Genomic DNA, 27,325 nt, shown 5'->3' with positions numbered 1-27,325 from the left:
GGGCTCTTCCAGGAGGACTCACTCACATGGCTGTTGGCAGGAGGCCTCAGTTCCTTATTGCATGGACGTCTCTGTAGAGCTGCCTGAGTGTCCAGATAGCATGGCATCTGGCATCCCCCAGAGCCAGAGTGAGAGAGGATGAGAGCGAGAGCACGCGTGTGAGTACACACGGCGGGAAGCCACAACGCCTTTTACCATCCAGTCTCAGACATTGAACACCATGCCTTCGGTCATGTGCTGTTCATTAAAAGCACGTCACAGAGGTCCCACTGTGGCGCAGCAGAAGAGAATCCGACCAGGAACCATGAGGTTGTGGGTTCGATCCCTGGCCTCGCTCAGGGCGTTGAGGATCCGGTGTTGCCTTGGGCTGTGGGGTAGGTCACAGACATGGCTCAGATCCGGCGTTGCTGTGGCTGTGGTGTAGGCCAACGGTTGTAGCTCCGATTCAACCCCTAGCCTGGGAACCTCCATATGCCACAGGTTGGGCCCTAAAAAGACAAAAGTAAATAAATAAATAAGTTAAATAAAAGCAAGTCACTAAGATCAACCTACACTTAAGGAGGATGGAACTAAGCTCCACCCATTAAAGGGAGGCACATCAAATGACATGTGGGCTTATTTTAAACTCCACATGGCTGTACTATTGGGCATTTATTTTATAACACCATGTATGTTTTTTAATCCAGTGTGGTTCTGAGGTTCTTATGTGAAAAGTAAATATTTCTGGGAGTTCCCATTGTGGCACAGCAGAAGTGAATCCAGCTGTAGTATCCATGAAGACTTGGGTTCAATCCCTGGCCTTGCTCGGTGGGTCGGAGTTCCGGTGTTACCATGAGCTGTGGTGTAGGTCGCAGACGCGGCTCGGATCCTGCATTGCTGTGGCTGTGGTGTAGGCTGGCAGCTGTAGCTCCGATTCGACCCCTAGCCTGGGAACTTCCATATGCCATGGGTGCCTCCCTAAAAAGCAAAAAAAGGAAAAAAAAAGTGAACGTTTGAGACCCTAGGGTTTTACTGTAGGGCGGGTTACTGTGGAAGGGGCATGGGGGCCACACGAGGATTTGCTGGGGAAGAGCGAGAAAGGGAGAGAAGGCGACCACTATTGTGGAGCACCTGCCCCAGGCCTGGCACACAGGCCCGTGTGAGGCTGGCCGTGGGCAAGACGTAGAGGGATGGAAGGGTTGCAGTCCCCGGTAAGCCAGGGTCCCCAGCTCACTTTCTTGGGATTTATAACCACGTTTGCAGCCACATAGAGCTTTTTTAAAAAAGTAATGAGTGTATCTTTGTACTCAGTATAGGTTCTTTATGTCCAGGACTATAATCTGGTTCCATTTTAGCTTTTTTCAAAATGACAAGAAGGCGATCTTTATGTTTTAAGGCTGAAGATTTTTTTTCTGACTGGGTGACCTAAATACGATGACCCCCTGGTGCTTCTCTGCAAAGATTCCCATTGTGGGAAACAGTATAGCTTTGCATGGTTCCTTCTGAAAGCAAGCCATGTGTGGCTTCCACTGGGTATTTTTAGAAATTATAAAAGCAATGGTAATCATGGGCCATGGCTGTCCTGTGTCCCCTACAGACGGAGAAGATGAAGAGGGGGCCTCGAACAACAACTTCCGTTCCCGGCGTGGGCCTCATGTCCCCTCTGAAAAGATGCGATTTTCCAACAGGAGTTTCTAAGAGGTCATCTTCTCCCGTGACACCCAAGTAAGCATCTTTCCCCTTCGCCGCAGACCTCGAGTCCCCGCATTCACTGTGTAGCTTCTGGATAAACCATGGGCTCCTGTTGCCTGGGGAATATGGGATTCAGACTGACGGAGCTGGAGCATTTGGTGTATTCTCTTTGGGTCCCTCAGTCCCATTCTGCTTTTCTGGCATTCTCCTCCTTTCTACAGCTGCATCTGGAGTGAGGTGCTTGCTTGTGCCTGGTCTCTGGAGTGTGCTCCCTGCTCCGTGTCACACACTCTCTCATCTGGCTGTCTCGCTAACAGCTTGTCAGTCACCACCTGCAGGGTTGGTTGGTTGGTTTGTCTTTCATGAAGCCATTATATATTTTTGTTGTTGTTAAGAATTGAGTGAGCTTACCAGTGAAAAACTGTGTAACTGAAAAACAAATTTATACTGTGTGACCACTGGCTTAAGTTTTAAAATTATTGTCCTGCTAACAACTGACAAGAATGACTCAGTAAATGACCCACTCCAGCAACAGAATGGAAACATCTTCAATAGTACTGAGAGAAAAAGAGAAATTTGATTTTAGTTTGGAAAATAGGAAACTATAGAAAACTTTGCATCAGTTTGGTTCAGAGAATGTAGGGTAAAATACAGATTTAACTTGGGAATTTTTTAAATTACTTAATGAATTTTATTAGATTTATGGGTATACAGCTTGTGAATTTTTAAAAAATACTTCAATATGACATCAGCTCTTATTCCTAATTTGTTGCTTTCCCCTTTTTTTTTTGCTTTTTAGGACCGCACCTTCAACATATGGAAGTTCCCAGGCTAGGGGTCCAGTGGGAGCTGTAGCTGTCAGCCTGCGCCACAGCCACAGCAACGCGGGATCCGAGCCGCGTCTGAAACCTACACCACAGCTCATGGCAACGCCGGATCCTTAACCCACTGAGCGAGGCCAGGGATCGAACTTGCGTCCTCATGGATATTAGTCAGATTCGTTTCCACCGAACCACGATGGGAATAACTAATTTGTTGCTTTCTAACAGAGACTTTATCAGTAATATTATTTTGCTCAGAGATTTCTCTTGTTTTTATAAACTACTAATACTGGTTATTGATATATCTGTCTTCCATAAAGAAAATCTTTCCACAGCACATTACTAAGTTAAGAGCATCTTTTTTTCAAAGTGCATTGTATTCTTTCTGTTCCAGTATTGCCTGACTTTGGTTGTGGTATTGCTCTCTTGGAAACTCTAAATCCACTAGGTAGGCTGTAAGGACTTTGTCTTATTTCTGAGCCTTCCATTTGCATGTCACTATTCCGGCATCAGTTCGGCACATTGAAATTAACAGCGAGGAAAGCCTGTTCATACTAGGGTTTTCCCCCATTCTACCCTCTTTCCTGGATATTGACTCATGTTCCCTGCGTAGACAGTATCTGGCAGTTTTCATCATCATCACTGTAAATTTCGCTGAGGCGAACTGAGGGGGTTGTTGGTTGCCCTCTATAGAAATGAGAACTCAAGAGTTGGGAAGCAAGCTTAGAGTGGGCTCTGTCCTATTTCTTTGAAGTAGAAAAATCTTGATGGTTGTGTTTCAGGAAGTGTTTTATTTGTTAAAAGGTATATATATCATCTGGGTTTTATAATAGCTCTCTCTGACCAAAGAGACTCAAATACAATCCCAGACTTTTTAAAATTCAATTTAGGAGTTCCCGTCGTGGCGCAGTGGTTAATGAATCCGACTAGGAACCATGAGGTTGCGGGTTCGGTCCCTGCCCTTGCTCAGTGGGTTAAGGATCCCGCGTTGCTGTGGCTGTGGCGTAGGCTGGTGGCTACAGCTCCGATGCGACCCCTAGCCCGGGAACGGCCCAAAGAAATAGCAAAAAAAGACAAAAAAAATAAAATAAAATAAAATTCAATTCAATTCAATTTAGAGAAATATGTAACATTTCCACTCTATCTAGACTAGCGTTGGGCATCTGTATATTCTTTATAAGTATTTGTGGAACGAATGAATGCGGGTCACTGTGCCAGATGCTCCAGAGAATCCCCAAAGGGATGGAACCAGTCTCAGCTCGGACCCAAGCGAGGCAGGAGAGAGATGTAGGTGCAGATGAGGACAGCTCCAGGCCTCCTGAGAGAAAGCCATCCACCTCCACGTGCTCATCCCTCAGGACTCAGCTCGGCTCTCAGCCTCTCCAGAACCAGCCAAAGCTAAATTTGCACCCTTTTCTGTGCTCACAGAGCATAGCTGTGTCATTCATTCATTCATCAAATACCCGAAGAGCACCTGCGCTGTGTCCAGTGCTCCCTCGTGGAGCTTGCCGGACAGTGAACAGCCAATAGTCACAGCAGGTGTGATAAGTTCTGTGAAGAACAGTGAACCCAGATCAGACGGCGGATAATGGTGGAGGGAATTGCTGGATCCGATGGTCAGGAAAGGCTCCTCTGAGGAGGTGACATTTGAGTGGAGTGCCTGGCATGAGGTGAGGAAGCAGGCCTCGCTGCACTCAATCGTCTCCTGCTAGACAGCTGTGAGCACGGGGCTGGCTCGGTTTGTGGTGGTACAGGCGGTGCTCAGGCTGAGTCTGTGGCACGAAAGCTGGAGCGAAGGAGAACCTGGAGGGCAGAGTGGGGTCGGCTGGCAGGGACACGCAGTGCTGGAGCCAGACCTGCCCAAGGACTCTGGCCTTTGCCTCCTCGTTCCTTCCCGGATGTTTGTCCTCCCACTGATCAGCTCCTCAAACATTCTATTTGCTGGGCGATGTATTTCACTTGGGGAATTTTTGAAGGATGAGGGATGCCAGCCTCTATTCCGTCCTGCAAGGGTATTGCTGCCACTTTCAGCTAAAAATGAGTGGAATGGCCTTTCTTTTCAGAGCCCCTTAAGTGTCATCTATGGGGCAGGCAGGACACAGTTGGACGTGCTGTGCACTGTTCAGCTGCCAGAATCCTTATCTCTTTACCAGGTGCCCTGGGGATAGAGGTTGCTCGGGCCCCTCTAAATCAAAATTACCAAGTCAAGAGGTCTAAGGAATAGCAAATGTTTCTTGACTTGAAAGAAAGAAAGAAAGAAAGAAAGATAGTGCTGAACCATACTGGGCAGAGGCCAAGTCCGAGCAATGTGGTGAGTCAGGTGGATTGTAAGTAAATTCTGAAAATCCAACCAAATTATACAGCAGTGAAAAAGAATGGCATACAGCTGCCCACAACCTGTGGGTAGAGCTCACGAGGGTAGTGTCGAGCAGAAAAGGGACATAGTGGAAGAATGTCAATAGTATGATTCCATTTACGCTGATTTCCCAGATGTGCAAAACCAAAGTGTTTTTAAGAATATAAATGTGGCAGTTCCTGTCTTAGCTCAGTGGTTAACGAATCCGACTAGAAACCATGAGGTTGCGGGTTGGATTCCTGGCCTCGCTCAGTGGGTTAAGGGTCCGGCGTTGCCGTGAGCTGTGGTGTAGGTTGCAGATGCGGCTCAGATCCTATGTTGCTGTGGCTGTGGTGTAGGCCGGTGGCTACTGGTCCGATTAGACCCCTAGCCTGGGAACCTCCATATGCCGCAGGTGCAACCCTTAAAAAAAAAAAAAGAATATAAATGTGGTGAAATGATTTTTAGACAAAGTAAGAAAACGGCAAACATAAAATTCAGTGATGGTGGCCTCTGAGTGGGAAGAAGGGATGGGATCTAGGAGGGACACAAGGGGATCCTGGTATCATTCGTCTTTCTTTTGAAATAGTTGGTGCATGTGTGGGTATTTGTTATGTCATTCTTCATACATTTATGTTTTATAAATATTCTTTTATATACTCAGTATTGAAGAAAGATGAAAAAGAAACACTTGGGGAGTTCCCGTCATGGCTCAGTGGTTGATGAATCCAACTAGGAACCATGAGGTTGCGGGTTTGATCCCTGGCCTTGCTCAGTGGGTTGGGGATCTGGCATTGCCGTGAGCTGTGATGTAGATTGCAGACGCGGCTCTGATCCCGCGTTGCTGTGGCTGTGGTATAGGCCGGTGGCTACAGCTCTGATTGGACCCCTAGCCTGGGAACTTCCATATGCTGCAGGAGCGGCCCAAGAAATGGCAAAAGACAAAAAAAAAAAAAAAAAAAAAAAGAGGAAAAGAAAAGAAAGAAACACTTGGTTTTTAAAATGGTGTCACACGCAATAAACCCCAACCAAGGTGGCATTTTCGACCTCCCCTCTGTGCAGACCAAGTGTGTGATCCTTAAAGCACACTGGAAGTGACATGGCTTTAGATGGGAGGCCTAGTCAGTCACCTAGAACTCCTATCCAGAAACCCAGACAGGCCATGTGATGTGTGGCTCTGACAGCGCATTGTTCTCCTTCGGGATCTCAGATAGAGTACGTTGCCCTTTGGCGGCTGTGTGTTTCAGTGGCATTGCTCTTTGAAGTATTAAAGTTCATTTTCATTGTTGGTTGGCATTGTTGGGTACTTGCATGGGTGTTTAGCAAACTAGCTTTCACAACACCGTCAGAGCTGTAGATGAAGCATAGCTTTCTTCTTGTAAGCTAGAGAAGGGAAGTGAGTGTGGCCGAGTGGATTTACTCAGCCTGTCTCTGCCTTTGAGTGTTGGTGCTGCCTGTACTCCTCGTTCTTCAGAGTGAGCTATTCTCTAACGGTTTCAGGTTAGAAATGTATTCTAAGTTAGTTTGGTCATTTTGATGGGGAATGTTTCAGTTGTCCATTGCTGCTCTAAGAAACTCCCTAAAATTTAGTGGCATAAGACAACAATTTGTTATTAATTCTCACAGCTCTGCTTACTCGGGAGGGTCTTTCTTGAGGTCTTTTGTGTGGTTGTTCAGTGGATTGACTTAGGCTCACTGGGCTCTTCTCACCTAGGGTTTTCCATGTGCCAGCTGGCGCTGCAGTGACAGCTTAGGGGCTCTCCTAAGCTTAAGGTCCAGGATGCCCCATTCACCAGGCTGGCAGTGAAAGCTGGCATTGTTGGCTGGAGCTCACCTGGGGCTGTTAACCAGAAGAGAATGCTGACATAGAGCCTCTTCATTTGATTTAGGTCTCTCACAGCATGGCGGCTGTGTTCCAAGAGGGAGCGTCCCCAGCAGTGAGTATTCCCCCGGACAGGAAGCAGAGGCTGTCAAGCCAGTTGAGGACTCTGTCCCGGATTGGCACAGCATTCTTTCTCTGCTGCATTTGCTTGCTCAAAGCAGCGGGGCCACTCCAGATTCCACGGGATGGGAAAATGAATTCCAAAGATCATGTGGAATGAGAGGAGATGTTATTATGACCTTCTTTGGAAAAGATAATCTGCCAGAGATAGTCACTTTCAGCAATAGCTCATATCTCTGAGGTCAGTTCTCTATCCGGAATGTAGGTTAATTTCACTTTATCATACATTAGAAATAAAACAGTACATACGAGGGAAAAAATTGAGTTGAAGTTGTATGGATGGCCCAAAATAAGCACCTCCCACTCAGAATCCCAGGTCCATGGCAGAGTCCTTTGGTGGCTGAGGACTTACGATTGGTCATTACCGAGCACCATTCCCATAGGCTTCTCCAGTAGCCGTGTGGCCTGGTTATCTCTGCCTACAGATGAGCATCTACAGTGGATCAGGGCTCCCCACATTGACAATTAAATTCTTGGTTTCCTGTACCACCATCGTTCTCAGGTTTTCACGTTCTTACCTGAAATTTTTCTTAAAAAGGATGATTGCAAATGTTAAGTTATACCCCCTCCTCACAGACATACTTAAATACTCACCCAGTCCTAGTTCTACATCTGTCAGTCTCACTAGAGGATAATTTGACTTTAGACAAATTTTTAAACCCTTGTTATTTTGAAATTGTTTCAACCCTGCAGAAGGATTACAAGACTAGAGCAAAGAACTCTTGCACACCTTTCAGCCTGTTAGCATTTAGCCATGCTTGCTTCATCATTCTCATCCCCCCACTCATTCTCACACAGTCTCCACACACACACATACAAGTGCACACATACAATTTTCCCAGGACCATTTGAGAGTAAGTTGAAGGCATCGTAACCCTTTATCCCTACGACTAAAGACATTTTTTTGTAGAACCACAGTACAGTTGTGAAAATCAGAAAGTTTAACTTTGCCGTGGTATTGTTACGTAATTTATAGACTGTGTACAGCTTTTGCCTATTGTCCCAATGCGATCCTCTGTAGCATTTTTTTTCCTCATCCAGGATCCAGCCCTGGGTCCCACATTGCATTTAGTTGTCTCGCCTCCTTAGTCTCCGTTAAATTGGAATGGTTCTTCAGCCTTTCTTTATGAACTTGACATTGTTAAAGAACACAGGCCAGTTTTTTTTGTTTGTTTTTTTTTTTTTCCAACACTGCTCTTCACTTTGAGCCACTTGGCCATTTCCTCATGATTAAACTCAGGTTATATATTTGGGGCAGGAATCCGGTGGAAGGGATATTGGTTCCTTCTCAGCGCATCATATCAGGAGGCCATGATGTAAGGTGGTTTCATTACCTGTGATGGTGACTCTGATCCCTGGGTTAAGGTGGGATCCACAGGTTTCACTGGTTTTAAATTGTTCTTTTTCTCTCTGGAAAGTTGTAAAATGTGGCCGTTATCAAATAGATGTCTCCCAGACCCCTCCCATACTTTGGGTGGGCTATGTTCACTGTGTCTGGAGTCAAGTGGCGTTGGATAAAATAGCATTAGATTCAAGATGTTGAAAAAAGGAAAAAAGACCTTTGGGGTTCTTAGTGGCCATAAACTCACGTTCAGAAGCGTGACAGTCCTCTCCCGAGAGTTATTCTTGCTGCTGTACTTACAGAGGTATTTGCTTCTATTTCCTACCAGTCTCGGAACCTCACTCACATGGAGGTTTGAGGTTTGAGGCACCTGCCCTGTGCATCAGGAAGGCTTATCTCTGTCACCCCAACAAAACTTGTGACTTCCCTTTGTTAGATTATCATTGGAGGTATTGAACTTTTAAAAATTAAAGTGGAAAAGTTATTTTGAAAAAGCAGTATTAGGAATCAAATGATTTGGGTGCCAGCCCTGGTTCTCCCGTCTGATTACACTTCTTGGGAAAGGTCATTTAAGCTTTTAGGACTTTGGTTTTCTTATGTAAAATGCAGTTACTAGGAGTTCCCATTGTGGCTCAATGGGTTAAGGACCCAGTGCTATCTCTGTGAGGATTCAGGTTTGATCCCTGGCCTCGATCAGTGGGTTAAGGTACTGGTGTTGCCGTGTGCTGGGGTGTAGGTCCCAGATGCGGCTTGAATCTGGTGTTGCTAGGGTTGTGGTGTAGGCTGGCTGCTGCAGCTCCCATTCGACCCCTAGCCTGGGAACCTCCATATGTCACAGGTGCGACCATAAAAAGACAAATAAGGCAGTTAGTAATAATTTCCCACCTACTTCACTGGGTTATTGTGATGATCAAATAGACCCTTATGAAGTAGATGAGAACCTACTTAAAACTCTATGAAGGCACAGTGAGTTCCCCTGATTAATTTCTGTTCATTTCATCAGCCAAGTGATCCATTTCTAGGAAATTGGAGAAACGGTAACTTTGCCAGACTTCATTTGACTTGCAATAAGTTAGTGTGAGCAGGGGGCCAGAGAGCCTCGGAGCCTGCCGGACCAGCATTGCCTGGTTCAAGCTGCCCATGGTCAACAGCTCTTGCGTGTGGCCTGGCAGGGAACTAAATCCACACAGGGAAGGAATGAGTGAACAGCAAATTTGGAGATAAAATAGGGAACTTCTAAGATTGTATTCTCTATTTTGGTCACTAACTGTTAAAAAAAAATCCATGACTTTTTATGCTCTTCTAATTTGAAGGTCATGTTTGTGTGTGCCTATAACTGTGTGTGTATGTGTGTGTGTGTATTTTCTAATCTGTTTTGTTTATTGGGCACGGGGAGTGTAAATAGACTCCTTAGTATATTGAGTTTTTTTTCCCAAGTAATCTACCTTTACCTCTCAGGTGAAAATTATTTTTAGGTGTGTGCTCATAGATAACTGGCAGAGTTTTATTTTGAATAAAATCTTACAGTCTGTGGTATGAATAGAATGTACACATGACTGGTCTGTTAAAGCAAGTTGACCCAAGGCTGCTCAGGGCTGAGTAGATCTGAAGCTGTCAGAGGCTCCCCGAGCCAGGCCAGGCAGCCTTTGCTCCCTGGGATTGGAGTCCGGCCCTGCCTGTCCGTCTTACACGGACTGAGGGTGTCACTTCATTGAGCTCCATTCCCTTCTGAGAGTGAGCCACGTAGACCAGATGCATGCTGGCTTTCTGCCACGAAGGCTGGACTGTAGTGTAAACTGGGCCTGGAGCCAGTTCAGGCCTCTTCCCCACTCCCCCGGGTCCAATCCTGGGGACCCTTCTGGTGGGAGTGGTGTCTGCAGAAGAGCCCCTTGTACGTCTGTGCATGTGTGGCCGAGGCACCGCACACCATGGGCCCGGGCGGAGCCTGCCTCTTTGGGCACCGCTGAAGGAAGCGCAGATGTGGGTTCACTGTAGGCGGGTTCCCGAGAACATGTGAATAGACTGGGTGCTGTGCGCCCAGCACCTTAGCTCCATCTCACCAAGCAGAGCAGTCATGGGGAGGAGGATGAGGGCAAGGAAGTAGCAATTTCCTTGTAGGATGATGCTTTTTGCCAGTCCTTTTTTTTTTTTTTTTTTGTCTTTTGTATTTTTAGGGCCAGACCTGTGGCATATGGAGGTTCCCAGCCTAGGGATCAAATCGGAGCTATAGCCACCGGCCTACACCACAGCCACAGCAACTCAGCATCTGAGCCTCCTCTGCGACCTACACCACAACTCATGGCAATGCCGGATCCCCAACCCACTCAGTGAGGCCAGGGATCGAACCTGCATCCGTATGGTTCCTAGTCAGATTCATTTCTGCTGCGCCACGACGGGAACTCCTATGGCTGGTTTACAGTGTTCTGTCACTTTTCTACAGTACAGCAAAGAGACCCAGTCACACACACATATATACATCCTTTTTCTCACATTATCCTCCGTCGTGCTCCATCCTAAGTGACTAGACATAGTTCCCAGTGCCATCCAGCAGGATCTCATTGCTTATCCGTTCCAAAGGAATTCCTTTTTCTTCCCCCCAGTCCTTTTAGTACCAGGAATTCCTGTTTAATGAGTCAAGGTAGGAATGCTTATGGGAAGAGACGTTTCTGTCGGTGTCCTCTACATAAAGTAGCAGTCTTTCCTAGCGCCTCTCTCTCCCGATCCCATACCCAAGCGTGCTTCTTTGGCATTGCCCGCCCCTGCCCTGTAGCTGGACAGGAGCTGCACAAAACATGAACTTGACATTCCAGAGAGTAGGTGACATGTTTTTATCTGCTTAGCGCATTAGACCAGGTCCCTCAAGATACCCTCCTGGTGGTTATAGCAACATTACGGCCTCGGATGACAGCACGAATGGAGGGTGTTGCCAAGCGGAAGATCTCTTGCCATATGGATGTACAGGCTGTTTGAACCTAAATCCGGGTTTTTGCAGCTGATTAGAAAACGATGCTTTTAGTGGAGTGCTGTCATCGTGAGGTTGCAGGGCTTGCAGTTTCCCATTATAGTTCTTTTGCTTTTGATTCATTCTTATCTGTGAGGATAATTTGGATTTTTATATTATCATATATTTAATCAGTACTTATATCTGACAGCTCTTGCATGCTCATTACTCTGTGCCAATTCTGACATGATTATCTGGGGGACATGGTGACCCCCAGACTCTGCCTTAGCCACCACTGTGGCACAGGGGGTAGGGCAGAGTTGTCAGAAGTCAAGTCAGGGAGTCATAGGCTCAGACTGCAGTCCATGACCTACTTAACCTCTCTGACCCCAGCTTCCTCATCCATAAAGTAACCATAATAACTGTACCTGTCATACCAGTTTTGACAACTAAGAGACACACATATACATGCATATGTGTGTTTCTTTTCTTTCTTTCTTTCTTTTTCTTTTTTCTTTTTAGGGCCGCACTCGCGGCATATGGAGGATCCCAGGCTAGCTGTAGACGCTGGCCTATGGCACAGCCACAGCAACTCCAGATCCAAGCCACGTCTGCGACCTACACCACAGCTCACGGCAACACCAGATCCTTAACCCACTGAGTGAGGCCGGGGATCAAACCCGCAACCTCATGGTTCCTAGTCGGATTTGTTTCCGCTGCACTACGACGGGAACTCCTATGTACATTTCTACATTTAGCAGCCTAGTGGCTGGGGTGTAGACAGCACTCTGCCTGCGGGGCTGGAGCAGGGACGCAGTTTTGGAGAGTTCTAGAGGAAATCTGGGCTCCAAATCACCGAGGGAGGGATCCAGGTGTGGCTCCCTCTGAACGCAGAAGGCGCTAATGGTTACCTCTCAAGCTGAGGCTCTCAGGAGGCTCATAGGCTTGTCTCAGAGGGTATGGCTGCCCGTGCAACCAGAGCAGCTCCGCTTTTATCTGCTTTACACAGCTAGAAAGTGTGTATATGTGAGGAGGATCTGTGTGTATGTCTCATCTCTGTGGATCTCAGCTGGGGACTGTCTTTGCCCCTGAGGGGACGTTTGACAGTGTCTGGAGAAATTTTTGATTGTCACCACCTAGCAATTGCTGCTGGCATCTAGTGGGTTGAGGCCAGGGGTACTTCTAAACAGTGCACAGAACAGCCCCACAAGAAAGAATGCTCCAGCCCCAAGTGTCAGTAGCAGCAGGATTGAGAAACCCTGGTACGTATGTGTAGGTCTATGGAGGAGGCTCAAGAGGAGTCTGCGCCCGACGTTTCTCTGGTCAGGGTCCAGGAATAGGCGTAGAAAACCAGGCTTATATAGTGCACGTGGAAAGAAACTCCTCGTCGTTGAGAGGTCCCTTAGGCGCAGTGGGGCCTGATTCAGCTGAGCCCAAGGTCAGAGGGAGAACAGTCTCCGTGGACAGGGTGTCACAGGGTTTCTGTGTATCTCCAGGTCTGACAGGTTGATGATGCAAGGGAAGGCAGTATGGCTTGTATAAAGCGATTCTTTCTGGGGTCACAGTGGTCCAGCTCAGGAGCAGACTGCCAGAGAGGGGCAGGCAGGGCAGTTCACCGTGGAAGTGGGGTATGGATGATTCCATATCAGCAAAATGGTTGATGCTGACTCAATTGAATTTTAAAAATTCAAATCTCACTTTGCTCTACAGTAGAAGTTGACAGAACACGGTAGATCAACTATAATGGAAAAATAAAAACCATAAAATAAAAGTAATAAAAAATTCACATCTTGTTTAGGTCGTATTCATTTGGCTAAGTGATCACATCACTGTGTGGCCCTCAGCCTAGAATTGACTGAGCAAAGGTCTTCTCCTGGGCCCCAAAATTGACCTTTTTACTCTGAGCATCACTGGAAAGCTGGCCTGCATGTTATTCAGGCCACATACCACTTGAGGAGTATTTTCCAGCTCACTACCAAGTTTAATATTGATCTCATCATATTTTTTCCTTATCGCCAGGATCCGATTAGGTAACTCTTTAAGTCTCTGGTGAGAAATTGGCCTTTAATATTATGTTGAGTTGCCATTTTTATTGCTTTTTTATTGGTCAAAATCAGTTGAGTATTAGCAGTTTCATATAGTTCAGCCTGCTACAGGATTGAGAGTGACAATTTGTCATTTACGAACAGATTACTTTATGTTCCTCCTGAAAGTACTCTGTACAAATGTCACATCCCTCTTCGAACTTCTGGGTACACTCGGCAACTGAGGCCAGGCTCGTACGTACATGGTCCACAGCCAGCGCTCCCTAGGAGCCAGGCCTGGGCCAGCACACCTGTGATGGACCGCCTGCCAACAGACATAAGACGGGGTCCTACATTTTAGCAAAATGGTGTTTCCCTGGATAGAAATGGGCTTGTCCTCATCTTCTTTTGCATCTTTCCAGTAGCAGGAGAGATTCTTTTAAACCTTAAGAACCTCCAGAAAGACGCCCTATCTCTTCACCCTTAGGCTGATTTTTTTTCTCAGAACTTGAAGAGGAACTAGATATCAATTATATCTCAGTAAAGGTGAATTTAAAAAAGGAAGTAGGGAGTTCCCATCATGGCGCAGAGGAAACGAATCCGACTAGGAACCATGAGGTTGCCGGTTTGATCCTTGGCCTCGCTCAGTGGGTTAAGGATCTGGTGTTGCTGTGGTGTAGGCTGGAGGCTACAGCTCTAAATGGACCCCTAGCCTGGGAACCTCCATATGCCGCAGACGCGGCCCTTAAAAAATAAATAAACGAATAAAATAAGAAGTAGAAACATCGAAGACATTGTTTGCTGAGCGAAATCAGCTAGATACAAAGGGACCAAGACCACATGATTCCATTTCTGTGAGGTGCCTGGAATAGTCAGGTTCCTGCAGCCTGGAAGCAGGAAGGCGGTTGCCGAGGAATGGAGAGAGGCGGGAATGGGAAGTTAGTATTGAAAGGGTACAGGGTTCTGGAGATGGGGAGAGAGCGGCGATGGTTGCACCACACTGTGAATGCCACTTAATGCCATGGAACTGTGCACTTAAAAAAGCGGTTGAGACGGTAAATGTCATGTTACACGTATTTTGTCATAGTCGGGAAAAAAACAGGAGCAGGCTTGTTCATTGCCGTATGCTGAAGCCAGACCCCACCCTGGCGTTCATCTAAAAAGAGGAGATGGGAGAGTGCCTGACGCTGTATTCTTAGGTTGTCATCAAATTTCAGGGAAATTAGGACTGGTGTCATTAGCTGGGCATGTCTGAATAGTGTCCCTTCTGCCAGGGCCATCTTCTAGATGCCATATGCTCCCGTCAGAGTCATGGTACGTCGGGGTCTCCTGAGTGTGTGCCGCCCCTTCCTTCCAAGGAGGAAGTCGCTCAGCTTTCTGGAGCCAGGTGTCTTAGGAACAGAGGGTTCTGTGGGCAGGCCCGGTGATCATCTTCTGGCACGGTTTTGGTTTTCCAGGGCAACTCCAAAAGCCTATCCACAGTCTCCAAAGAATGCGAAGCCGCCATACCTAGGGTCTCCGGTGAAGTACCGCCTTCCTGCCTTTTCTGGCCAGGAAACACCCAAGAAGAAAGCAGACAAAGAGAAGAGCAACAAGGAAAGGGAGGGCGCCCTGGCTCAGCAGGCGGCCGGCCTGCCCGGAGAGGAGGCCCCAGAGAAGCACGTGGCGGACAGGCACGCCACCGAGAAGCACGCGAGCGGGAAGGCCGAGGGCGCTGGAGGTAGGCCCCCGTGGTCCAGCTGGTCCTCCTCCCTCTGGCTCCGTCCGCGTGGCTGTCTCGTGTTTGGGAAGGGGGGGAATTCGTCCCAGAGACAGCTTCGTGCCCTCATGCTGCTTTCTCGGGCTTGCAAGTTGCCCCCCAAGTCCTTCCCCTCGCTCTCCTGAGGGTCTCCTGGCGGAGACTTAGGGGCTGACCCCGCTCCTGGCTGCGGAGGCCCGCAGGGGTGCTGAGCTGCAGCCAGCCAGCTTCTGCCCTTCCCACAGAGAGGGTTTTCCTTCAGCCCTTTAAGCTTCTGTTTCAGGTGCAGAGTTCCTCCAGATAGGCACTTCGGGGGTGGCTGCTGCGAGACCTGCTAGCGACCCTGTCTCTTCTCCTCGCCTTTCCACTGCCCTCCACCACGAAATGCATCCAGGGTCACAGCCAGCCTGTTGCAGCCTCTCTGCCCAGTGGCTGATTGTGCTAGTCCTGGCAGCATTTCCCAGGCATGCAGGGGGTGCAGGAAAAATACATAGGCCCAGGCCCTGTCCTGCTTCAGTAGCTCCAGCGCTCTGGGTTGGAGTTTTCGATTCTGAGTGGCAGCCGCCCTGTGAGTGCAGTCACTGTTTCATTGCCCTTATCTTTTCCTCCAATGCAGCCTCGTGGAAGCCCACAGCGGGCACCACTGATGCAGGAGAGGCCGCAAAGATCCTGGCAGAAAAGAGACGACAGGCCCGGCTGCAGAAGGAACAGGAAGAGCAGCAACGGCTGGAGAAGGAAGAACAAGACAGGTATGTGGGGGCACTCAGACCTTTTCAGACCCCCTGGAGGGAGACTCCTGGATCTGAAGGTTACTGAAAGCCCTCATTCTCCTCAGGGACTCTACAACCAGCCAGGCCTTGCAGAGCAAAAATGGAGCTGGAGCTTTGTTTATAGAATGAGGTTTACTCTGAAAAGATAGGAGGTTCCAGATGTAGTGGTCTTGATTCTGGTTCTTGAATCATCCCCCCACCTCCAAATTACCCTGACTCACTCCCCCAGGTAAGAGACAGGAGGGTTGTGCAGAGACCCCTAGTTGGGGCAGAAGCCGACCTCATAGTCCATGCGACACGAGGGCTGGAGACTCCCATCCCGGAGCGTGACCGAAGACGTCATGGCAATGGTCCCTCCTCTGGAGGGTGTCAGAGGCATTCAGGGAGTGCAGGGAAAATACGTAGGCCCAGGCCCTGACCTGCTTCAGTAGCTCACCACAGTTTGAGAACCACTGCATTGAGCACCCAGGACTCTTGCTCAAAATACAGACAGTTCTGCCTTCTCTGGTCTTAGTATTCAAAGAGAAATGCATGTTGAAGGTCAAGGTCAATTTTTATCATTAAATTGATAAGGGAGGCTTTTAGGGTAATCACAGAGGGCAGTCCAATACTATTGAGAGTTCGCGTGACAGGGAGCCAGCCATGCTGCAGTGCTTCACGACCAGTGCTGAGTTTAGAGTAATAAATAATAGAATGTTCTTTTTTATCTCTTTATTTTTTATTATAGTTGATTTACAATGTTCTGTCAGTTTCTACTGTACAGCAGAGTGACCCAGTTATGCATACATATGCACATTCTTCTTCTCATATTATCTTCCACCACGTTCCATCACAAGTGATTGGATATAGTTCCCCGTGCAGGACCTCATTGCCTATCCATTCTAAATGCAATAGTTTGCATCTACTAATCCCAAACTCCCAGTCCATCCCACTCCCTCCCCTACCCCTCGGCAAACACAAGTCTGCTCTCCCCGTCTGCGAGTCTATTTCTGGTCTGTAGATAGGTTCGTTTGTGCCATACTTTAGATCCCACATGTAAGTGATATCATATGGTACTTGCCTTTCTCTTTCTGACTTGGTATGAGAATCTCTAATAGAATATCCTTGATCCTTAAGTGACCTTGGCAAGTCTTTCATGGTCTCTCATTATACGTTTGCTGATCTGGTTTTTTAAGGGGTAGGGGGCTGGGTCTGGCTCTTCTCTTCTTCAGATCATGGACTTCTCTGATGATTTTCCAACCTCCACCCTTTTGGTCAGCAGCAACAGATCTTTTCGCTGAGTGGTGTGCTTGGGCCGGTGTGGGTGGGCCACAGGATGCGCAAAGGCGGGTCCCAGGAGAGGAAGGTGACTCGCAGGCCCCCCAGTGACAGACCTTGAGATGCGCAGGCCCCAAGCAGGTGGGTAGAAGGCCTGTCGCTTGTGCTGGGGAAGGTGACCTTCTCTGCCTTCCAGCCAGCACCCTCTCATGTGTCCTTCACAGGGAGTCGGACTCTGTGTCTTTAGGGCCTCTCCTCACACGCACTCTTCCTCCTCACTCCACACTCCGGGTCCGTTTCTGTGTTGGCTTTGACCGTGGCTGGCTTGCCCTTGCTTCTTCGGTCTCTCCTCAGTCTCCTCTGTCCAGGCCTCATCCCCTCTCACGTCACCTGGGCTCCCAGCCCGAGGCCCGCGGCCCGAGGCCTGCTTCGCCAGCCAAGCCCATCCCGAGCAGCGCCGCGCCCTCCTCTGCGCGCACCTCCGTCGTGCTGGCAGCCACCTCTGGCTTCGGGTGCTTGGGGTCACGCTTCGCACCGTCCTCATGCTAAGCATTCGGTTCGGTGTGCCCACCCACCTCTGCGCTCGCTCCCTTTCTGCCCGTATCTTTTCTTTGCCTCCTTTTACCATCTGGTTCTGAAGCTAATTTCGTCTTGGTGTGTAAACCTTCGGTACTTGCTGGTACAAGGGAGGCAGGGAATCGTACAGGCCGCTGATGCCGCCGCCAGAACCGCCTCTCGTCCCGGGTGGCTCCCGCAAGGTAAATACCCTAAAATCCGCCAGATCCAGTCTCTCAGCTGCACTAACCACATATCAAGTGCCGTGTAGCTGCCTGGCTCGTGGCGACCACACTGGACAGCACAAATCTCTAGCACATTTCGCTCATCACAGAAAGTTGTCTGGGCTCGCGCTGGTCTAGAACCTAGAGGCACTCTTTCCAGCTGTTTTATGCTTGCCTTTGAGTGTGTCCTGCAAGCATCTCAAATTGAGCATTTCCAGACAGACCCGACTGTCGGTCTCCCAGACCGCCTTTTCCTTTCGCAAGCTGGCCTCCATCTCTTCAGGCACCCCGATCAGAAGGGTCAGAGCCAGGGCTCAGCTCTCCCTTTTCCTTCCTCCTCAGTCTCCTGTCACTGGTCACGTCTGCCTCGGCCGCCTCTGGCGTCTCTCTGCTGCCTCTGGCATCTCTCTCCTCTCCTGTCCCCGCCTCACCCCCAGTGCCTGCTCTTCTCTGAGCCCTGGCCCCTGTGGCCTCTCACCTGGGCTGTGTCTGTGACATCCTCGCTGAGCTCATCCACTGTCCACACTGTGGCCCCAGTGCCTGTTCTCGCATAAGTGTCATTGTCCTGCTCCTGTCCTTTAACAGGCAGTGACTCCCCTGCCCACGGGAGCCATCCAGCCCCTCAGTGGGCCTTCAAGGCCTGCCACATTCTGGCCACCACCAGCCCCTCCACCTCTTGCACCTGGCTTCACACCTCCGCATCTGCTTGTACTCTGCCTCCTGTGGACTCGTGCTCCTTCTTGCCAGACACACTTTCCACTCTCCACACTCGGGTCAAGCCAGGCTCCCTCTCCACCACCTTTCTGGTCCTCTCCCTGCGAAAGTTCGGACCTCTCCCACTCTTCACCCACCCGAGCCCAGCTGGTCACCTGATCACATCGCTCCCCTCATTTGCTCACAAGCCTTCTTCCCCTACTAGGCACCTTAAAAGGCTGGGATACGGTCTTTGAATCACTGGGGCTCATGCTCAGTACCCTTGCAGGGAAGGGAGAGAAGGGGGCAGAGGTCCAACCGAGGAGCCAGTGCAGTCGCAGGTTATGAGAAGGCAGGGGCCAGAGCAGGTAGTTGGCGGAGGTAGACCTGGAGCAGTGAGGATGAGTTCAGGTCAGGTGGTCCATCCATTGGACATGCACAACTCAACAGAAATGGGCTGATTCAAAGTTGATGGTGAGTTTGTTTCTTTGTTTTTGTCTTTTTAGGGCTGCATCCATAGCATATGAAAGTTCCCAGGCTACGGGTCAAATTGGAAGTACAGCTGCCAGCCTACACCATAGCTACAGCAACATGCGATCCGAGCCGCCTCTGCAACCTACACCATAGCTCATGGCAACCCTGGCTCCTTTACCCGCTGAGCGAGGCCAGGGATCAAACCCACATCCTCATGGATACTAGTTGGAATCACTACCGCTGAGCCCCACGGGAACTCCTGATGCTGAGATTTGATTCTAAGGACTTAGGAGAGTGGTATACCCAGCGACAGGTAAAGGAAGGACCAAAGGAATTTGTTTCAGAGGCTAAAAACGATCTGTTTGGTTTTTAGGTAAACTAAGTTTAAGGTGCCTACAAAATAGCCAGGTGACGAGAAATGGAACTGAAGCCTGGTGCCTAGGTGAAAATGAGAGCAATTCACTTGACCAAAAACCAGTTTTCCTCTCTCTTGCCAGAATATGAAGCTTTGCTAGCACTACGTGGGAGGTGAGAAAGTACAGTACCAGACAACCAGGGGCTGGAACACAGCGGACACCTCTTGGAATAAGATCATCCTCACGCCTGTTTTGTTCTTAGAGTTGATAGTTGAAGCCACAGAAATGTAGTTGCCAGATGAGAGAATATAGAGAAAAATAAAGATACTTGAGCCAGACCGTGGAAAGCCAGTCATTGTCACAAACCGTTGAGGGAAACGTCATCCCAGTCGGGGTGAGACTGCTCAGAACAGAAGGGCTGACGAGGCAGCCAGGCAGCTGGGCCCTGAAGAAGAGCAAAAGCTGGTCCAGCCCCTGCTCGCAGTGACACCGGGGCTCTGCTGGAAGCATGCAGAACAGGGCACACAGCACCTGGCCTTGTTAATGGCCCAGGATGTAAATCAGGATTCCTGGACTGGGGACAAGAAACCCTAGACCCTGGGTGCACGGCAAGGAAGGCACTGGCAGAAACTAGGAGCAGAGAGATTTTATTGGGCTTCCACAGTGAGTTGTGTTAAGGAGCTGAAATAGGTGCTGAGGGCCCAGGGAGAAAGCCACTGGGGTCAGGACGCCCCCGCAAGCGAGGTCGTACAGCCAGGCTGCCGCCCACTGTCCGTGCAGGAAGCAGGTGCCACACAGACCTGGCGTTGCATCGGCAGGCTGTCGGGGTGAGAGCTTGGCGGGGGGCCCGTCCAGAGGCGGGAAGGGAGAGCCAGGGCCCCTCGGCCTCCTGCGCAGAGGTCCTCGTGGCACTCGTGGAGGTTGAGGAAAGGCTGGTGGTCTTGGGGTTGAGGAGGCGAACGGCGGTGCGGGGCAGTCCCGGAGAAGGGCGGAGGTCCTGGGCATCAGCAGAAGGCGGGGAGGAGGGCACCGAGGAGAGTGGTGGGCGAGGCCCAGCGTTTTGGCAGGCCGCAGGAAGGTGCGTGTAGAGGGGCGAGGCCCTGGAAGGAACACGGGTGCAGGAGGGGGTGCAGTTAGTAGCACCAGTGGAGGCCTTTGCAGTCCGTTGCGTGTAAGCAGAAGGAGAGGGGGCAGTTTTCTGAGCAGTAAGGCCACAGAGGAGTGATGTTTGGGGACCCCAGGTCAGGGGGCCCCGTCTTCTCTGTGAAGTGGTCGTTGGTGGTGCCATCAATTAGGGAAGATGTCAAAGACTGAGGAAAGCTGGAGGATTGGACTGTTTGCATGGGGGCCTGGGGGACCAAGGCGGAGGGCCGGCCCGGCGGCCGAGGCCCAGCAGGAACTGACCCGTCAGCCTGGTCTGGGCCTTCCTCTCACCAGTGTGGCCAACCCAGGAGGGCCCAGACTGGCCTCCATGCCATTCCACAGGTGCTCGGGAGGGGATGGGCAGCCTGGGGCCGCTGATTAAAGAGGGAGCAGAAACCAGGGCTGCCCACTGCTGCCCGGGGTGGGTCCGAAGAGACGGCGGTGAGAGACGGCAGGTGGAGGGGGTGACGGCTAGGATGTTGACAGTTACGCTTTTGTTTTAGCAAACACTTCGAAGCACAGAAGGGAGGGAGCACAGTAAAAACCACATACGCACCTGGAGACGGAAGGAGTCAAAACTGAGCATGTGGCAGGGACGTGGTGCACGTAGGAGCCGGTGGGATGAGAGGGGGCTGGCGGCTGGAGGTTGAGAGATGGGGGTCATTGCACAAAAGACCCTAATGCCTGCCCAGGGATGGGGATAAGGGACGCATCCGCTGAATGATGACTACAGTGCAGTTTTCTGGTACTTTCTACCTGGTAAGGAGAGGGGCTGGCTGTGGAGTGGGTGACAAGAACAAGGATGGGAGAGGGTGACAGAACTACCCGTGGGTCCGGTGAACTCCGGCGGGGACTCAGTAACGTCAGCAAGGGCAGCGGGGTGGGGCTGCCTGCAGCAGAGGGTGGCGGGGAAGTGAGCAAACCCGTGTTCTCTCTTGGAGAGGATTTTGAGAGACTCGGCTTCACGCAGGGAAGCCCGTTTTCACATGCTTTGAGGGAAGCAGAGTGCGGTTAAATGGAGGGAATTTCATCTGTAAGCGGGGGCTGACGGGCCTCTGTGGGGGGAACTTAGGTTGTGGATGGTGAGGGGGTTTATGGAGACCTAGGGCCAAGAGGACGTGTTCCCTGCTGCATGTGTCTGCATCCGGCACATGCTCAGTCCTCATGGTAAAATGGAAGAAACAGTGAGTGGTTTGGGGGATCCTGAGAATGAAGATGAAGTTGAAGTAGCTTGTGAATGATTTCGTAGACAATGTATCCTTTGCATGGACTTGCCTTAGAGAGTCACGGGTGGCTCCTAAAAAGAGGGATAAGAGGAGTTCCCATCATGGCTCAGCGGAAATGAATCTGACTAGTATCCATGAGGACGCGGATTCAATCCCTGGCCTCATTCAGTGGGTTAAGGATCCAGTGTTGCCATGAGCTGTGGTGTAGGTTGCAGGTGCGGCTCAGATCTGGTGTTGCTGTAGCTGTGGTGTAGGCCGGCAGCTGCAGCTTCAATTCGACCCCTAGCTTGGGAACCTCCATGTGCTTCAGCTGCGGCCCTAAAAAGCCAAAAAAAAAGAAAAAAAGAAAAAAAAAGGGCTAAGAACTGAACCAGTGTTCTGATGAGCCTTGTGGGGAACCTTGTTATTGACACATCCATTTCTTACAATCCTGTGTTGGGCATTCTAGTCTTTGATTGAAGAGGCTAGTGTTTCGTTGAGGTGCGTTTCTTTCTGATTAGGCTCCAGGGCGCTACAGAATATTTGTTTTGTTTTGGGTTTATTTGTTTGCTTGCTTTCTTAGGGCCGCACCCACAGCACGTGGAGGTTCCCAGGCTAGGGGTCGAATTGGAACTACAGCCACTGGTCTACACCACAACCACAGCAATGCAGGATCCTTAACCCACTGAGTGAGGCCAGGGATCTAACCTCTGTCCTGACAGATACTAGTTGGGTTCGTAACCCGCTGAGCCAGGGTAGGAACTCCCAGAATATTCGTTGACAATTTCAATTGTTCCAGCTTTTAGGCATTGCAACCTCTGTAGACAAAGGGTACCTTATCATGTACCACTATAGATTTCGGCTACTGTCTTATTAACTATGCATTTCTTCACCTTTTAAGATATTTCTTTGATGGCACATAGGCTAACTGCCTCCGTGATTGGGAGCCAGCCATTAGGATGGAAGGATGTTCTTTTTAAGTCTTGATCTTTTTATAACAATATACCAGCACCCCAGTAAGTCAGTGGTACATGCTTGCAATAAAGGTAATTTCTGGGGAAAAAAGTACATATTTATAGATGTACTTAAGAGATCACTGGGAATTGAAGAGAGGACTCATTTTAAATTGTAGAACAAACTAGCATTTGAGAATCTCGCTAGGATCTGGCACTGTGCGAAGTGCTTCCCACGCATTATCTCATTTAATTCTCCCTAGGTGTCAAGGAGCCAGTCATTTACCTGTTTTCGTTTTTAAAACGGGCATCAGAAACGTTGAGTGACTTTCCAAAGAAAGGTCACACGGCAAGTAGCGCTATCAGAAAACAGTCTTGGCCTTGCCCGTGTGGCACATTGCCAGTCAGTAAGTCATGACAAGATGAGCACAATGATCCACATTTTTTCATAAATGAGGAAGATGACATGTGAGCAAGAAGAACAAAATGTAAAAATGAGCACATAGACCTCACAGACGTTGCCCTCACCATGGCAGCCTTTTGTCATTACACCAGCCACCATTCATCTGTGGATGAACCATGTCTGAATGCCTTCTTATTTTCATTTAGCAAAGAATAAAAGCCAAAATAGATTTTTTAAAGAACGCCAAAATAAATGGAGACTAGATGCTTTAACTTCTGTATTAAATGTCAGGTTTCTCTTGAGTATTTTCTTCCACTTGCTACTTCACACGTCACATGCTAATTAGAACCCAAGTGAACTGTTTGAGTTCATAGCCACTGCTCTTATATTGCCAACTGGCACAGGTGTGGCCATTGAGACACTTGTTTTTTTGGACTTAAGTTGCTTTTAAATATTTGTTTTAATCAGATTTAAAAGCATTGTCATTAACTAAGAATGCTGGGGCTGGCTCATTTGTAGATTGGCTAGGTAACAGCTTATCTTCATTATAGTGGGTTCACAAATCGGTACATTTTTACTGTGGGTATCACAGAATTTAAAGTCGACCCAGGTTGGTGTTTTTTGGGGGGCGGGGTTAACTGTATGGGTTGGACTGACTTTCCGGGAAGGAAGAGTCCATTTCTTCAGTGGAAGCTCATTCACTCGCACGCGTCTGTGAGCGGGTCACACATCATCCCCTACTGTCGGCACCCAGTTCTTAGTAGGTTCTCTTTGGAGCACGTCGTCGTCGTCATCTTCTAATAACAGTTATGTCCTCACAAGGCTGCAGAGAGAGGAACTGAAAAGAAAGGCAGAGGAGGAACGACGTCGCCTGGAAGAGGAAGCCCGTAGGCAGGAAGAGGAAAAGAAGAGGCGGGAGGAGGAGGAGGAAAGGAAGGCGGCGGCGGAGGCCAAGCGGAGGGCCAAGGAGGAGCTGCTGCTGAAAGAAGAGCAAGAAAAGGAAAAACAAGAAAAAGAAAAGCAAGAAAAAGTTGTGATCGAAAAGCAGGTACCGCACAAGCCCTCGTGGCGACCTTTCCTTGAGGGCCTTAGTTAAAAGGAGGTAAAATGAGGTACATTCGAATGACTCGCAATGTTTATTTGAAGTGTTTTAACTGGGTGGTTAATAAGCGGAGCGACTTTGGGCCACAAGGACGACACGGGTGGTGCTGGCTCGCTGTCCCTGCGAGCTCTCCCATAGGCAGACCCTGCCTGAGGCTGTGGGTGCCCTTGGTGTATTTGGGAGATGATCTCAGGACGCTGGCTGGGGAGGGAGAGGAAAGCCAGTGTGAGCGCCTCGATGGGCCCCTTACGGCGGGCACCCGGAGCTCGCTCGCCCCGGGACGCTCGGAGACAGCAGGCCTTAGAAGGGCCCCTCTCAGGGCGAGGACACTGGGTTATTTGTCTCCCAGCTCCTGCCCTTTTGGTTGAAGGCCGCTCCGTGGGGATTTAACTTCCTCAAACTCCCAGCCACGTGCATAGGTCACGGCCAGAGGCTTCCCTCAGACCCAGAAAGACCGTGTGTACAAACCGTCTGCCCGTGATTTGCGTGGTCGACCGAGGTCACAGGAGCGAGAGCCAGCCTTGCCTGAGCAGGCCGTGGACAGCCACACCGAGGATGGGAACAGCCCCCGCTGGGGGGCGTCATCCCAGCAGCATCCGTGGGGCTGATGATGCGGTGGAGGAACAGGGGCACACCCCGGGGCACGCACTAGGGCTTTCTTTAGCTTAGTGAACCCTACGCCTTGGTTTGCCTGTTTCTGTCAGAAGGAAGCAGCAGAAGCAAAGGCCCAGGAGGCAGCTAAACAGATGCGTCTCGAAAGAGAGCAGATCATGCTGCAGATCGAACAGGAGCGGCTGGAGAGGAAGAAGGTAAGGGCTGAGGGCTGAGGAGTACCTAGGGTGAGGCAGGGCCAGGAAGCGAGTCCAGTCACGTTCTGCAGCTGTGGCTACGGGGACCTTAGAATGGTTCATTAGAGTGAGTTCGTTGCTCATGCCTCAAGTCTTCTGTATCTGTTAGTTTTCTGTCATCCTGTTCTTTGAGTTACTGAAGGGGGTCGACGGCTCCATCTGTGATTGCGAATCTGTCCCTTTCTCCTTCCAGTTCTATCACTTTTGTTTTTATAAGCTCTCCTAATTTTTGCCAAAGGAGCTCTACTGTTAGGTGAATTTGTATTCCAAGTTATTAAATTCTCCTGTTAGATGGATCCTTTGATCACTGTGCAATGTCCTCCTTTACCTCTAGTAATACGTGTTCTCTTCAAGTCTGTTTTGTCAGCCTTCTCACGATTAGCGTTTGCATGATAAAGCTCTTCACTTGGAACCGATGTGTCCCTATAAATGTGTCCATTGTAAACAGCATATAGTCAGGATTTGTTATTTTAATCCACTCTGAGCATTTTTGTCATTCAATTGGAGTATCTGGGCCCTTGAGGTAATAATGGGTGAAGGTGGGTTTAGGAGGCTGGTTATAAAGGTCCATGCTCATGGGGTCCAGTCTGTGGCCTCCCCTTCCACGCCTCAGCTTGGCTCTCTCTAGGGTGGTCTTCTTGAATGGCAGGTGGTGATGGGTTGATTTCTAGGTAACCTAATGAGAGGAAGGAGACAGATGGGATATAACTTGAATGTTGATTCTAGTTACTTACTAGCTTGCTTCTTAAGCATTTGACCTTATTCCTACGGCAGAGGTGTGTATCTGCAAAACCAGTGGAAAACCTTGCCACCCTCGTTATCCTCTGCTGACGCTTCTCTTTTACAAGGTTTCTGAGAAATGTGCAATTGCATATAGACCTGGCTATGTGTATTTGATTTTGAACTCTTACCTGGTTCTTTTTGGGTCCCAGAGAATAGATGAAATTATGAAGAGAACAAGGAAGAGTGATGTGTCTCTGGAGGTGAAGGTAGGCCTTCAGATTACCACTGTCATGATTCACGCCCCGAGAAGAGCCGCACAGCGGGATACGTTCAGTGACATTGTAGGTGTCAGGATTAGCCTGAAAAAAAGGGCCTCTTCCTGCTTTGATCCTGGCCAGATTAAGGCGGCTGTAGGTGTCTGAAAGCAAAGAGAGGCGTTTCAGAGATGGGGCCGTAATATAAAATGTCCTCAGAGAAACGGGGGTGGGCGTGCAGGGAGTGCAGGGAGAAGCCCTGTAGTCCACAGATGAACAGGAGAGTGGTGGCATGATAATAAGGGAGACACAGCTGATTTGGAATAAGCTCAAGAAATTCAAAGAATTCCCCTGGAACAGGCAGATGGTCCAGCATGGTTCCAAACATCCTCTAATGCTTTTCTTTTCTTTTCTTTCTGTTTTTTTTTTTTTTTCTTCTTGGCCACTCCCACAGCACGGAGAAGTTCCCAGACCAGGGATTGAACCTGTGCCACGGCAGCGACCCAAACCACTGCAGTGATAACACCGGATCCTTAACCCACTGAACCACAAGAGAACTCTCTTCGATGCTTTTCGAAAGCACCTGTCTTTCTAGGAGTTCTCGTGGCTCAGTGGGTTAAGAATCTGACACTGTGTCCATGAGGATGCGGATTTGATCCCTGGCCTCGTTCAGTGGGTTAAGGATCTGGCGTTGGCCACTAGCGCCAGCATAGGTCACGGATGTGGCTGTGAGGTAGGCTGACAGCTGCAGCTCTGATTCTGCCCCTAGCCTGGGGAACCTCCATATGCCACAGGTGTGACCCTAAAAGACAAAAACAAAAAACAAAAAACACTCGTCTTTCTACATAAAGCCAATCTTCCCTCTGTTTTCAGAAAGAAGAACCGAAAGTGGAGCTTCAGCCTGCTGTGTGTGTGGAAAATAAGATAAAACCAGTGGTCCCTAGCAAAATAGGTGCGTGTAAGGTCTGGTTCTTGCGTTCTTCCTTTCAGGCGGTGAGGGCTCATGGTGCTTCCTGCGGGGAAAAGCACCCACGGGGGGTCCTAAGGGCGTCATTGCTGTAAAGGGGCCAATGGGCTTTCCCTTCCCCGGCGGAGACTCCATCTCCAGCAGAAGTCTGTCAGGTCCATTTGGAAACCGCTGGGTTCCTCACTTCCTCTCATCATCCCAGCGCCGGAGCCAGGCCATCTGCTGACCAGGCTGCTTTCCAGGGAGCTTGATTGCTGGTCAGGTTCTATTCACAACGGACGCTGCTGTTCTCTGGCAGTTTCTCCTGCTTTCCAGACGTCTGGAGAGTCCGGCTCTTTTCTGTCATCTGTACTTAAAACGCCTCGGGTTTCCCTCTCTCCTGGCAGCCAGAGTCGGGAAAGGCATGTCCGCCTCAGAGTCCCTCTTGACATGTCTCTGTTGCCTTGTGCGAAACACCACCCTCCTGGGTGGGTCCTGAGCTCTGCACAGACAATGGTGATGGCATTTGTCTGCTCTTCCCCGTG

At 49.5% G+C, this 27,325-nt stretch overlaps 1 protein-coding gene across 1 annotated transcript in view; it reads left to right on the top strand.

Annotated features, from left to right (window-relative positions):
- MAP7D2 (MAP7 domain containing 2) overlaps positions 1-27,325 on the top strand; it is a 95,829-nt gene that overhangs the window by 62,210 nt on the left and 6,294 nt on the right. Inside the window, 7 exon segments of the mRNA XM_013985990.2 lie at positions 1,577-1,704; positions 14,594-14,856; positions 15,491-15,623; positions 23,730-23,955; positions 24,714-24,818; positions 25,790-25,846; positions 26,708-26,786. Coding sequence (XP_013841444.2) covers positions 1,577-1,704; positions 14,594-14,856; positions 15,491-15,623; positions 23,730-23,955; positions 24,714-24,818; positions 25,790-25,846; positions 26,708-26,786 — 991 coding nt within the window.

The sequence above is a fragment of the Sus scrofa genome, chromosome X, assembly GCF_000003025.6.
Source record: "Sus scrofa isolate TJ Tabasco breed Duroc chromosome X, Sscrofa11.1, whole genome shotgun sequence".
Taxonomy (NCBI): domain Eukaryota; kingdom Metazoa; phylum Chordata; class Mammalia; order Artiodactyla; family Suidae; genus Sus; species Sus scrofa.
This window is presented reverse-complemented; position numbering and strand designations above follow the sequence as displayed.